Source organism: Otolemur garnettii, unplaced genomic scaffold (genome assembly GCF_000181295.1).
Source record: "Otolemur garnettii isolate 467f Iridium unplaced genomic scaffold, OtoGar3 scaffold00007, whole genome shotgun sequence".
In the NCBI taxonomy this organism is placed as follows: domain Eukaryota; kingdom Metazoa; phylum Chordata; class Mammalia; order Primates; family Galagidae; genus Otolemur; species Otolemur garnettii.
Window position 1 is genome coordinate 15,345,705 of NW_003852402.1, and position 12,953 is coordinate 15,358,657.

The 12,953-nt window shown below is 42.8% G+C and overlaps 1 protein-coding gene across 2 annotated transcripts in view; it reads right to left on the reverse strand.

Moving 5' to 3' along the window:
* Nucleotides 1–12,953, reverse strand: part of RFX4 (regulatory factor X4) — a 163,925-nt gene that overhangs the window by 139,139 nt on the left and 11,833 nt on the right. The window contains exon 1 of one of the 2 annotated variants that reach the window (XM_003783279.1): nucleotides 6,396–6,603. The exons of the other annotated variant lie outside the window; for it this stretch is intronic. Within the exon in view, the coding sequence (XP_003783327.1) occupies nucleotides 6,396–6,465 (70 nt within the window). The 5' untranslated portion in view covers nucleotides 6,466–6,603. Of the gene's footprint in view, nucleotides 1–6,395; nucleotides 6,604–12,953 lie in introns of those variants that run through there. 2 annotated transcript variants of the gene reach the window in all.

The following is a 12,953-nucleotide window of genomic DNA, read 5'->3' on the forward strand; positions in this document are numbered from 1 at the left end:
AGAAATACACAAAACACACACACACACTCACACTTCAAACATCTCCCAGCTACTTCAGTTCACCACATACTAAGAGTCGCACCTGTCCAGATAATTCACCTTCTGTTACTTCATAATAACTCACATGCTGCAACTCTCCTGGCATCCCCTTCCAAAAGTAATCTTCAGGTCTTTTCCAAGATGAAGCGCCATATTTATTGTACTTGTGTATCTCTTAACCATTTCACATATGTAAAACTGTGCTATCATTTTTCTTAGGTTTCTACCTTTTTTAAGGTGTCACTAGCAAAATTTTTGAGTACTTTGCCTCTAAGCTTATTTTTTTTTTCAGTAAGCTCTGTGGCTTTTATTGTGCAATTTTATATAATGTGGTGATTTTTAGGAAAACATAAGGGTTGTTATCACAACTGACTACACCATGTTTATGTGCTTTTGAACTGTGAGGTTTTTCCTCATCTTCTTTGATATGAGAAACGGTGTTGATTGAATAACTATTTGAACACACCAGGCCCTTTCCATATGATATTTCACTGAGTCATCACACCAGTTATCTGAAGCAAGGATTTTAATCTCTATTTTTTCCTAGAAAGCAACTGAGGCTTACAGAGATTAAGTAATGGGACCTACTCATAATTCAAAGAGCTGAGGAAAAGATCATTAGTTAGCACCTTAGGTTACATCCTGTAAAAAGAAGACTCACTGAGGATGGAGCTATGCAGAGACGGGGGAAGCAGATGCCAACAGCAAGGAGAAATGTTGGGTTTTTGTTTTGTTTTGTACCTTATATCCCAAGAAACTGCTCTTCTAAAAGCTGCTTCCAAAATTGTAAATAAGTAGGGGGAAATCTCCAAGAAGAGGAACAAGGGCCAGCTTGTTTTGAGGATATGGAAATCTGGTATTTCCAGGGAAATATTGAGGAGCAGAGAAATTGAAAGCTTTAAAATGCTCCTCTTTTCAGATGTCAAATGCACAACAGAGAAACAAACAGCTTGTAATGTTTTCAAAGCTACAATGCACAAAGTGGGTGTTTGTCATTGCACTGTATCCAAAAGCACATAGGATTATAAATTTCCAGAATCCTTTTCAGGATCCTCCCAGAATGTCTCCACTCAGATCTTCCCCCCTCTTTCAAGTCCTGGCACATTTTCCCTGACAAAAGCTATAGCTGACTTTAGATGGTATCTACTGTGGTTTGTAGCTCCTATCTCCACTAATTCATACCACCAAAAGGTGTGTGTATTATTCTGGGCCAGCCCCTGGTCTTTCTAGATAGGTATTCACACCTAGTTACTCTCACACGTGTGTGGACACACACATACTCCTGCCTACACCACAGGAAACACGCTCCCTTTCATTCATTTGTCTAAGCCAGGATTAGGTGTATTAAAACCAGAGTCCTTAGAAGGACCTGTTCTTGCAGATGGGAATCCCCAGGAATTGAGGACACTCTCTGAAGAGTACATGGCATTGGCTCTGAGAAGGAATTGGCTCTGATAACCAGGTAGGCCAAGAGAGCACAGCATCTGCCCCCAAGAATTCAAATGAGAACCTTCCTGGTGTTTGCACCTTGCTGCAGCCCCACACTAGAAAGAGATGAAAGCAAGAGTACAGAAGAAGGAGAAAAAAAGATGGAATTCATCTTAGCCATTTCCCCAACTCTGGTCTGTCTGACCCAAAGCCTATGCCTATAGCCACTCTGCTACCCAGTTCTGATCCCTGGGACATCTCAGAATAAGTTTGCTGCCGCTGGCAACTGGCTATTATGTGGAAAGACAGCTATCATGTCTCCATATTTCTGGTTGAAGTACTCCACCAAAGAATCCCACTTGTTTCAGGTCTTTCTTGGAAGAAATTTCCCCTACTTTTTGACATTCAGTTCACCTGCTTCTGGATGTGTTTAGTTAACTGATGTCTATGTGAACATTCATCCAAGACTCTGAGGGCTGACAGTGGTCTAAGTACAGGCAAGTATGGCAGAGCCATCATTTCTATTGCTCTGGGCACTTGGAGTTCTCATGAATTCAAAGGTCTTGCATTCCAGACTATTTGACACTCTGAAATAGTCAAACAAGCTACAGGTCTTGGATCCACAGGTGCCCTTTGACCTTTGTCTTCTTCCCCAGTGGGGCTCTTAGCAGTGGCATATATAACTCATATCCCACAAGTCAGGTTGCTTCATGTGACTGGAAAGCCACTCACTACTTATGTCTACAGAAGTAAACTTTATGTACTTTATTTTATTTTATTTTGAGTCATAGTCTCACTTTGTCATCCTTGGTAGAGTGCCGTGGCACCATAGCTCACAGCAGACTCGAACTCTTGAGCTCAAGTGATCCTCTTGCCTCAGCCTCCCAAGTAGCTGGAACTATAAGTGCCCACCACAACGCCCGGCTATTTTTAGAGATGGGGGACTCACTCTAGCTCAGGCTGTGGTCTTAAACTCCTAAGCTCAAGCAGTCCACTTGCCTTGGCCTCCCAGAATGCTAGGATCACAGGCATGAACCACTGTGCCTGGGTCCTATGTAATTTATTTTTTAACAATGGCTTTTAGCCTTGCAGAGATCAAGAATTACTTGACCAGAATGGCATGTATCCTGATTCTAAGTAAAATACTGTGTTTTTCCACCTATTAAATCATGGATTATATAATTTCATATTAACAAAGGCTACCATATTTTGAGCCCTTATTATGGTCGAGGCATCGTACAAATGCATTGTGGACATCATCTTCCATAACCCTCATTTTACAACCCTGTGAGGTAGGTGCTATAAATAGGCACATTTTAGATATAAGAAAATTAAGGCTCAGAGAGATTAGGTGACCTGTCCAAAGTCACCTGGAATGTAAGAGGAAAGACCAGCATCCAAGCTTAGGTCATAAGCACAGTGCTCTTCCCTAGAGTAAAGCTCTTTTCCTCTAGTCCATACAGACCCTGGAACATGGAGCCAATATTGCAGCATTGTCTCAGTCTGCCTTGCTTTAGAGATTTTGCTAAAACTCTACTTATGTGTTATCATCTTTACTAAATTCATTTGCATATTTCTTTGTCAGCCTTTGTCATACATAGTAGGCTCTTCAGCTTAGAACTTAAACATCTTAAGAATGAGGCCCATTTATTCCATTTCTTTTGACCCTAGGTGCCTGTTAAAAGTTTTTCCTGTAGCCTGCCCTAAATAAATATTGCATGAGTGACACATGTGTCAAAGAATGAACAACAAATAAGTAGGTAAGTTCACATATTTAGAGAATTCCCTAAACATTTTCTTCTTCACCACATAAGGCATGAAAAAGTACAATACATCAGAGATGCTTTTCCAAATAAAGCAAAATTCAACACACATTTATTTTGTGCCTTCCAGAGACAAGAAGCTATGCCAAAGAGAAGCTATGATATAAACATGAATGCAACTGGCTTGTGTCCTCTAGTTACCATCTAGAAAGCAGGGCAGGTACTGCTCCCTGAGCTCAAGAGTGCAGGTCCCTGTCATTTTTGTCCACCATCCTATACCCAATGCCTGGCCCCATAGCTGTTGCACAATAAATACATGTGTTGACTGAATTATTTTTTTCTAAAATAATAGTAAGTTCCTACTGTGTGTCAAGTACTGTGAAAGGTATTTCCACATTATGTTGTTTAAATTGAACCTCAGAAAAATATTACAAGGCACGTTTTGATATTTCTATTTATACATATGGAAACTTAGGCTTGAAGAAAAGATTCTAAAGCAAGGCAGACTGTGTCCAATGCTGCAATATTGGCACTGTGTTCTGGGGACTGCACAGACATAGGACAAGGAAAGCTCAGTGCACACTTTGATAACTTCCTATTCCCAATCGTCTCATTTTTGATCCAGAAACATCATCTGACATTTTGGGAAGTAATGAGCTTATGCTAAATGCCCCACAGGATTTACCAATGGCTCTGAGTGTAGCCCCTGGGCTGTGAAGCGTCCCTTCACCTGCTTCATCTGGTATTACGAGCAGCAAGGAGAAAGTAAAAAATGCCTGTGGATTTTCACTTAACAAGGAGTTTAACCCACATTCCTTAGAGGCAGATGTTTGTTCCTCTTCGCTTTGGAGATTTGGAAACACTGATTTCTAGTGACTGTCTCAGGTTTGCATAATGAAGTTGAGCAGAGTTATAGGGATAAAAGGTTTTCTATGAGGCTTTATTTCCTTTGTAGCAGCAAACAACAACTGTATCTACCTTGGGACTATGGCACACCCGAGGCAGTGTGAGGTTCAGAGTGGTGCTTTACAAATACACACTGATGTGGCAGGAGTAGCTGATTAAGACGATTTCAAAAGCCACACAATTCTGAAAGTTTACAGAGCACGTTGACAAGGACCTCTCAGATCAGTGGTTCTCAACCTGTGGGGAACAACCCCTTTTTAACAATGAAAATACATTGTGGCATTAGGAAAGTTGAGAACCACTGTCTTAGATTATCCAGGCATCCATTTATCCATTTTGCATATAATTATCAAGTGTCTTCAATGTAAAGTTCAAACAGAAGAGACAGATAAAAGCTATTGAACAGGATGTCAATATATCACAGCAATATGGACCAGTATCTGAAGACCTAAAAATATCATATTCCTTTTTTATCATGTATTTTGCCCACCCTTAAATCATAAGTTCTAACAACCTGTCTTGCTCACTACCTTGTCCTCAAGAGCCTAGAACAGTGTTGGGCACATAGCTGGTCGTGATGATTGTGATAAAGAAAAGTGAAGTAGGAGAAAGGAACAGGGAGTGATAGATCCTCTACCAGAAAGGCCCCTTCAAAGAAACAGCCTGTGAGCAGAGACTGAGTACGGTGAAGGAGCAAGGACTTCCAAGATCCAGAGAGAAGGGAGGTGGGATTATGCTCGGCCTATTTGAGGAATGGCAAGAAGGCGCTGGTGGCTGATGTGGAGTAATGGAAGAGAAAACAGCAAAAGATAGAGGCCAGCTTGGAAGAATGTTGAATTTGGAGTTAGAACAACCAAATTTCAAATTCCAGCCTCATCACTTACTAGCTACGCAACATTGGGATAGTTCCCGAATCTTCCTAAATCCCAACCTACCAGATTTGTCCAAAGATTAACTGAAATAATTAATACAGGTGTGCTTGGCTTTCTGGGCCATAGAAAAATGAGGAAGGCAGGGTCCTATCCACCAGACAAGTAATGGGGACAGATGCATAATGGTGGTGCCTGGCCTGTATTGTGTGTCTGCCCAAGCTGGTCACTCTCCTTCACATCCCTTATCACTGCTCTGTAGAGGACACCAAGAGACAAATGACCTCTAAGCAAGATGATTTACAGCTGAGGGATGGACTCTTAGGTGACTTGTCCACAGGTGCTCCTTATGGAGAAGGAGCCCGTGCCCAGCACGCAGTCATTGTTAATTACTCCCCTCACCTGTATCATTCCGTTTCAATTAAATGCTGGTGCGGCAGTTGCTTGGGGCTACCCAGAAAGTAAGGGCTAGCCTGCCTTCTACAAGCTTGTACTTCTAATCCGCCTCTCGCCTGGTTCCTTCCTGTGCTAACTGAGACCAGGGCCATAGGAGCCCAATGGGTGGCGACACTGCTCCTCACGCAACCAAAGCAGAGACACTTTATTCACTCCAATTTGCAAGGAGGAAATTGAGACTCAGAGGGGCTAGATGAAATCACCCAAAGAGTGGGTGGTGGAGATGGGTCAAATCTCTGACTTCAAAGCTAGTGTGTTCTCATGGAGGTACCTGCCTCCTAAGCAAGCCAAGGCTGTATTTGGTACTAGAATAAGGTGCTGTGGGGGCACAGAGAGGAAAGCTTTCCGTGCTCCACTGCTTCACAGAGGGGGTGGCATTTCCAGTGGTTCTTAAAGGATATGGCCCTTACTTAGACTCAGCAGGGAGGAGGGCAGTTTGGACAAGAGAGGTGCCATCAAAGACAAAGTTGCAAAGTTGTGAAAGGCCTGATAGGTTCTAGGAAAGGTGACGAGTTCACCGACAGTGTCCCTTGCGTTGGTGGGAGATAGGTGGGGGAGTCAGTGGGAGCACATTGTGAAGATCTCACCCACCAGGCCGGGAAGCCTGCAGGCAGCTGGGAAGCAGCCATGATTGTGGGGGAGTTTGTTTCTGAGGAACTGGATGAGAACAGGGAGGTCTTGACTTATGCAACACCTGAAGGAAATGCTGCCTGACTTAGAAAGTGTCACTGGGTTTTAATAGAAGGTGTTATTCATATTCCGTATCAACAGTCTTTCAAGGCATTGTGCTGGGGCCTATTTTAGGGACTTGCAGCTTTAGAAACACTACATAAGAGTGACACACCACACTTCAGCCGCCAAGAGAGGGCTGGCCCCAAGTCCCTCTTGGGGTACCAGGTGGATTCCAATTCCTCCTCCCGGCCCTGGTCATTACCTGTGGAACCGTGTAGCCGAGGCCTGCTCCTGTCAGCCCTGGCACCAGGGTGTGCTTTCCTCTTGATCATTCTCTCAGCCCCTTTTCCTCTCTCCCCTGGCCTCCCTGACAGTGGTCACACACAGGAGTGTGTGGAAAGGGTGGGCCCAGGAAACTGGCAGCTATGGTCTCTCTGGGGGGATGCAGGTCAGTGGGTTGCCATGGCAACACCATAGGCCCTGCCCCAGGGGCCGCTGGGTTCCAGGAAGGGGCCATGTGCTGCCTCCGCAGGGGCAGACACCCTGCCTCTGCTTTGATTTCTTCCCTCACTGGCCAGTTACTGATTTAGCACCTACTGTTTGCCAGACCCTGAGGAGCTAGTGATGAACCTGGCAGACAAGGTCCCTGCTCTCAGGGAGCTTATGTTCTGCAGTGGAGACAGGCAAAGACAAATCAGGAAGATGACTTCAGAGAGCAATGAGTGATGTGAAGGAAATAAAGCTACAGAATGTGATAAAGGGGGACAAGGGTCCTGTGTTAGACACTAGAGGCCTCTCTGAAGAGGTGATGTTGGAGTGCAAAGGTGTGAAGCAGGAGTGGGCTTGGGTGTGTGAGGAGAAGCCAGAGACCAGTGTGGTAAAGGGGTTAGGAGCCCAGTAGGAAATGAGTCAGAAAGGTGGAAGGGTCCAGAGTGTGTAGGGACTTGCTGGCCATACAAACTAAGAACATCACATGTATTCCAAGTGCACTGTGAAGCTACTGGAAGGCTTTAAATGGGCAACATGAACTGAATTGACTTAGAAAGAGTAGCCTGCTAGGGGACTTATATTCACTCAGCCCACTCTTCCTTTGTTAGCTATTTACAGGGTACCATGAGTCTGCACAGTAGGGGTGCAGCCTCAACAAGACAGACATGGTCTCCATCTTCATGGAAAGTTAGTATAGGAGTCAGCTATGAATAATCATACAGATACTATTATAATTACCAAAAGCATTATAGCAGAGGATTAAAAAAGGGAGGTTGGATCTAATCTAGGAGGGTTAGAAAGTTTCCAGTGGAAGAAACATTAAACTGATGGGGAGAATGAGAAGGCGTGAACGAGATAAAGATGAAGAGTGTCCTTTGCAGAAGGAATTAGCAGGTACAAAGTTCCTGAAGCAGGCAGAAGAAAGATACATTCAAGAAACTGACAAGCAAAAGCCAGCCACAGTGGCACACACCTGTAGTCCCAGCCACTCAGGAGGCTGAAGTGGAAGCATCACTTGTGCCCAGGAGTTTGAGGCCATATGGAGCAACATAGAGATCCTGCCCTACATTTTTTTATTAAAAAAAGGAATTGACAAGCAGTCTGAGCATGACTACACACATTCATTCAGGGGTCAATTTAATGCATGTTTACTGAGAGTATCCTGTTTGACTAGCCCTCTTAAGATGCTATTAGACATGCACACACACAAGCCTTGCATCTGTACTGAGTGCTGGGTTAAGGAGTCCAGATTTCACTCAGTGGGTTTTTGAGAACCTCTAAAGGTTTTTGAGTAGAGTAGGGCATAAATAAAACAGTTCTGTGGGCAGCTCCACTGGGCACTGCTAAGCATATCTTTGCAGGGAGACAATGAAAGCAGGAGGCCATGGAGTGGCGGACTATATCCTATCATACTTATCATCCTAACCTGGACATGTCTGAGATTGAAAAGTAACATTATGATTGGGGGTGGTGGCTGATGCCTGTAATCCTAGTACTTTGGGAGGCTGAGGCAGGTGGATTGTCTGAGCTCAGGAGCTCAAGACCAGCCTGAGCAAGAAAAAGATCCTGCCTCTACTAAAAGAGAAGAAAAGAAAAAAAACTAGCTGGGTATTATGGTGAACTCCTGTAATTCCAGCTACTCAGGAGGCTGAGGCATGCAGATTCCTTGAACCCAGGTTGCTGTGAGCTATGATGCCACAGAACTCTACCCATATCAATAGAGTGAGACTCTGTCTCAAAAAAAAAAAAAAAAAGAAAAAGAAAAAAAGAAAAGAGAAAGGAAGGAAGGAGAGAGAAAAGAAACATTAACAGTTTTGCCAGATCACAGGGTAAACCAGGATTGTCCAAGGCAAACCAGGAATTAATGGTTCTCTCCCCACCCCCATAGTCTAAGTCTTTGAGGCCTGAACTGGATGCAGTGAGGAAAAAAAAAAAAAGGTCTGGATGAGAAAAAAAACCTCTTTCTGGTTAACTGTGTTTACTCCCCACCCAATCTGTGTTATCAGCATCTCCCGGTCTCTTCCTCATCAACTAGAGTCTCAAATTACAGCATGATAAGGGTGAACCGTCGGTGCCACTAAAAAATAACATCCTTTCAGAACTCGGCGCCCCAGTGCAAGCACCATCATATTCATCAACATTCCCATCATAGCTATGACTTGCCCAAGATTACACAGCCCATAAGCGGCTGAGCCACGATTTGAATCTAATTGATCCTAACCATTAATGTACACTACAATACTCATACATATATATGCATTGAAGTCTCACTGTGAGCACTGAGCTATGTCTGATATAATAGCAAATGTAATAGGTACCCAACAATGTTGCTGCCCTATCTCACATCAAGAAACTGCAACTTATAAAATTCTTAAGTGGGCAGAGAAATTAATTAAGGGGTCATTATTTATAATAGACAAGGAAAAAAATGAGAAATCTTCTGAGGATGCATCAATGCCATTAGTTCACAGATCATGAACTCACCAATAGTCTCCAGAGACCAAAACAAATTAAACCTAAGGTGTTCAGTGCCACCTCCTGTTGAAGATAAATTCAATGTAAAACCAGATCTTTGCTCTGAAAATATTCCCGGGAACATTAGTGTTAATGTACATTATTGCATAACCCTTCAACTTTTGGGGAAGCATACCTGCTACTACCTAATGTCAGCAGGCTTTTTCTTTGTTTCTATTTCTATTATTACAATATTATTAAAACATAAAAAATCTGAGAATAATTATTGGAGCCAAGGCCACTCACTCTGCATAGCACCAGCATCCAATATTATTTGTTACCTTATTGCTGCTTCTAAGTTATTTTATTTTTAAACCTCTCTACTCAGTTAGGGGTTGTGGATTTTCCTGAAACCTCAGGAGCCAGGCACTCCTGGCTACAGAACCAGAACAGAGTCCAACTCAGCCTGAACTTTTGAGATAAATCACCAAAACATCCTTTTCTTAGGCAAATGCTTTTTTCTTTCCTATCTTAATCCACTGTAGAAATTACACTTAAAAGTGTAGATCAGGGTATGGCAGCATGTACCTGTAATCTCAGCTACTCAGGAGGCTGAGACAAGAGGATTAATCACATGAACCCAGAAGTTCAAGGCTGCAGTGTGCTATGATTATACCTGTTAATAGCCACTGAACTCCAACCTGGGCAATAAAGAAAGACCCCATCTCAAAAATAGATAAAAATAAATAAAATATCAAAATGTTGAAAAGAGAAACAAATTTGCCCACAACCTTACCCTTCTAACCTGGGAATTTTTTCCTTTTTCTGTGTTGCTCTGTAGTCTCATGTTCTGATGTGCACGTAAGTGAACTCTAACCCCAGCAGACACACAATTTCTATTCCTTTTCCTCTTAACTTTCTAATATTATGGGGATTTTCCTTATGTTGCTATGGTCTTCACATTCATCATTGTTCAAAAGATGCCAAAGTTCTATTGGGCTAGTGTTCCTATTGTCAATAAGATTTTAACGAACAACTTGCAGCACATCTGTTTTTTTTTTCTTTCTTTTGAACCATTTCCTGAGAGTCATCTAGGAAAAAGAAAAGTAAGCAAGTAAGCAGGTGGGATTAGTGACAAGTGAATCATTTAATTCCAGCCTTATTACTTACTAGTTCAATGACTTCTCTAAACCTCAGCACCCCTAATGTGTAATGTAGATAATAATCAGCCTATTTCATCTCAATCATATGAGATTTAAGTGAACAAATGCTTGGAAAGCACTTAGCATAGTGCCCAGTCCTGAGTAAGTTTTAGGTACTTGGAACCACTATAACTCCCAGGTACTGGTTTATCATAGCAGCCCGTTTTTTCTCTTTCCTTTCCTTTCCTTTTTTTCTTTCTTTCTTTCTCTTTTTATTTTTTCTTTCTTTCCTCTTTTTCTCTCTTTTATTCTTTCTTTCTTCTTTCCTTTTTTCTTCTCTCCCCTTCCCTCCCTCCCTCCCTTCCTTCTTTAAATGACAATGTAGTCATATAGTAGTTAAGAGTATGGATTGTGAAGTCAAAATCCTAGGTTCAAGGCTGACTTCTCACTGTATGACCTTGAGCAAGTGACTCAACCTGCTTTAGCCTCAGTTTCTTCATCTGCAAGGTGGTGACAGTATCAAGAACTCCTCATGGAGTTTTGTGAGAATTAAGTGAATAAAGCACATAAAGTGCTTACATGATAAGCATGATACAAGTCCACTTAGCTAATACAATTTTGATATTGTCCTCACCCTGAAGGCATCCTACTTTGGTCCCTGCCTATTATCAGTTTTTCCGCCTGATTCTTGGATCTTTCAGTGCAGAGAAAAGAACATGACCTCAGAAGCCAAAAAGACACTAATTCTAATCCTCCCCTTACAAATGGCTAAGTAAGCTCTGCCTCCCCAGGTAAATTACTTAACCTCATGGACCTCAATTTCCTTCCTATTAAAAAAAAAAAACTACCCCATGAGGATTATTATGAGGATTAGAAGAAATAATATAAGCTCCTTTAGGAGCCAATTGTACCTTATCTTACCACTGTCACCTATACTTAGGACAGTGCTTGGCCCAGAGTAGCTGATCAATAAGGACTGGAGGAAAGAATAGAAAGGAGGGAGACAAAGAAATGAATAAATGAAGCACCAAGACCAGGCCTGGCACACAGTAGGAGCTTAAAAGAGTGTTAACTCATCTGTAGTTAATTTGTCATTTACTTGTTTGCATGGGGCCTTGCACCCGGCTTCCACGAAAGCAAGCACAGAGATGTAGCACCCTTTGTGATTTTAAAGGTGGACTGATTCACGTATTTGGTAAGTATTTATTAGGCATTGACTGTGTGTGATACACTCTAGTAGATGCTATGCACTGTGCTAAGCACAGATAACAATGACAGGTGGAAATCTTGAGAAACAAAGGAAGAGGCTTCAAGTAAACACACAAATGAGGATGACTACTTAATTGGGGTGGAGGTGGCCTGGTTTAAACAAAGCCAGCTTTGGTGACATCAAACCTCAGTTTGGACAGTCACTCAATGAACCAGTGTATGTGACTGAATCCCACTGAGCCTTAGTTTCAGTGAAAAATGGAATGAATGTTCCCATCAGTTCACAGTTTTATGCATTAACCTCATAAAGTGAGGCTACAGGTGTACACCACCACGTCTGGCCAAAAGACTCAATAAAGTGAGAGAACAAATTCTGTAAGATTTTGTTTTTTCACCTATGTGGTCCTTGTGTGTTTTGGGGATAGGGGTAGGTCTTAGAAGCCATGAGGGGACCACCTGGAGAAGCAAGTGGCGCACAAAGCACCTTCAGTTTATCAAGGGCTGTGCTGATCCCTTTGCAGGATTACTTCATTTAATCCTCACAACTCCCTGTGAGGTGGGGACTCAGATAGCCCTCTGTTGGTGACAAGCAAACTGAGGCTCCAAGAGGGTATATAGTTTGCTAAATTCATAATCCAGCCTACAGCAAAACCAATTCTCACCACACCTGCTGGATTTCAAAGCCCACACCATTAATGATTTTATTAGTGATTACAAACTATAACATGCTATGCAAATGGAAAATGCCGTTATTTATTTATTTATTTATATTGTACAGACAAAAAAACCCTCTCACTCTCTCTAGGCTCGTCTCAAACTCCTAGTGTCACATGAACTCGCCTCGGCCTCCCTAAATTCTAGGATTACAGGCATGAGCCACCACTCCCACATTGTTGTTTTAACAGCAATGTTTTTATGTTGAACCTATTCTAAGTGAAATCATGTCTGTAAGTAAGCAGACATGCAGCCCTTTGATGATGTGTATAACATGCAAATTTCCAACATAACTGGCAAGCAGGGAGATACCAACCCAGCGGTGGTGCCAGGTTGAACTCAGAAGCTCCAAGAATGATTTGAGATGAAAGGCACAGGTTGCATGAAGGCATCCCAGCAGGAAGGAGCACCCGTGGGTGTCCTCCTCAGTCAGCAGCCTGCTGCCAAAGTCACGTCTCTGTGCTTGTGACAGCCAGTCACCACCCACTGACACCCATGGCAGTGTGCTTCAAAGTACTGCAATGGGAGCTGCTGTCTCCCACCAGGACTGGGAATGACGTGATGACCTCTTAAACTCTAGTAGAGGAGGTGAGCTAGAATGTATATCGCTGAGGTCTTCCTTCTAGCTTTGTGTTTTAGGGGGCAAGGAGACTTCTTGGTTTTGGAATCAGAATAATCTGTGTTCAAACCCTGGTGTGATGGCTCGGTGCATGTGGCTCAAGTGGCTAAGGCGCCAGCCACATACACCTAAGGTGGTGGGTTCGAATCCAGCCCGGGCCTGCCAAACAACAATGACGGCTGCAACCAAAAAA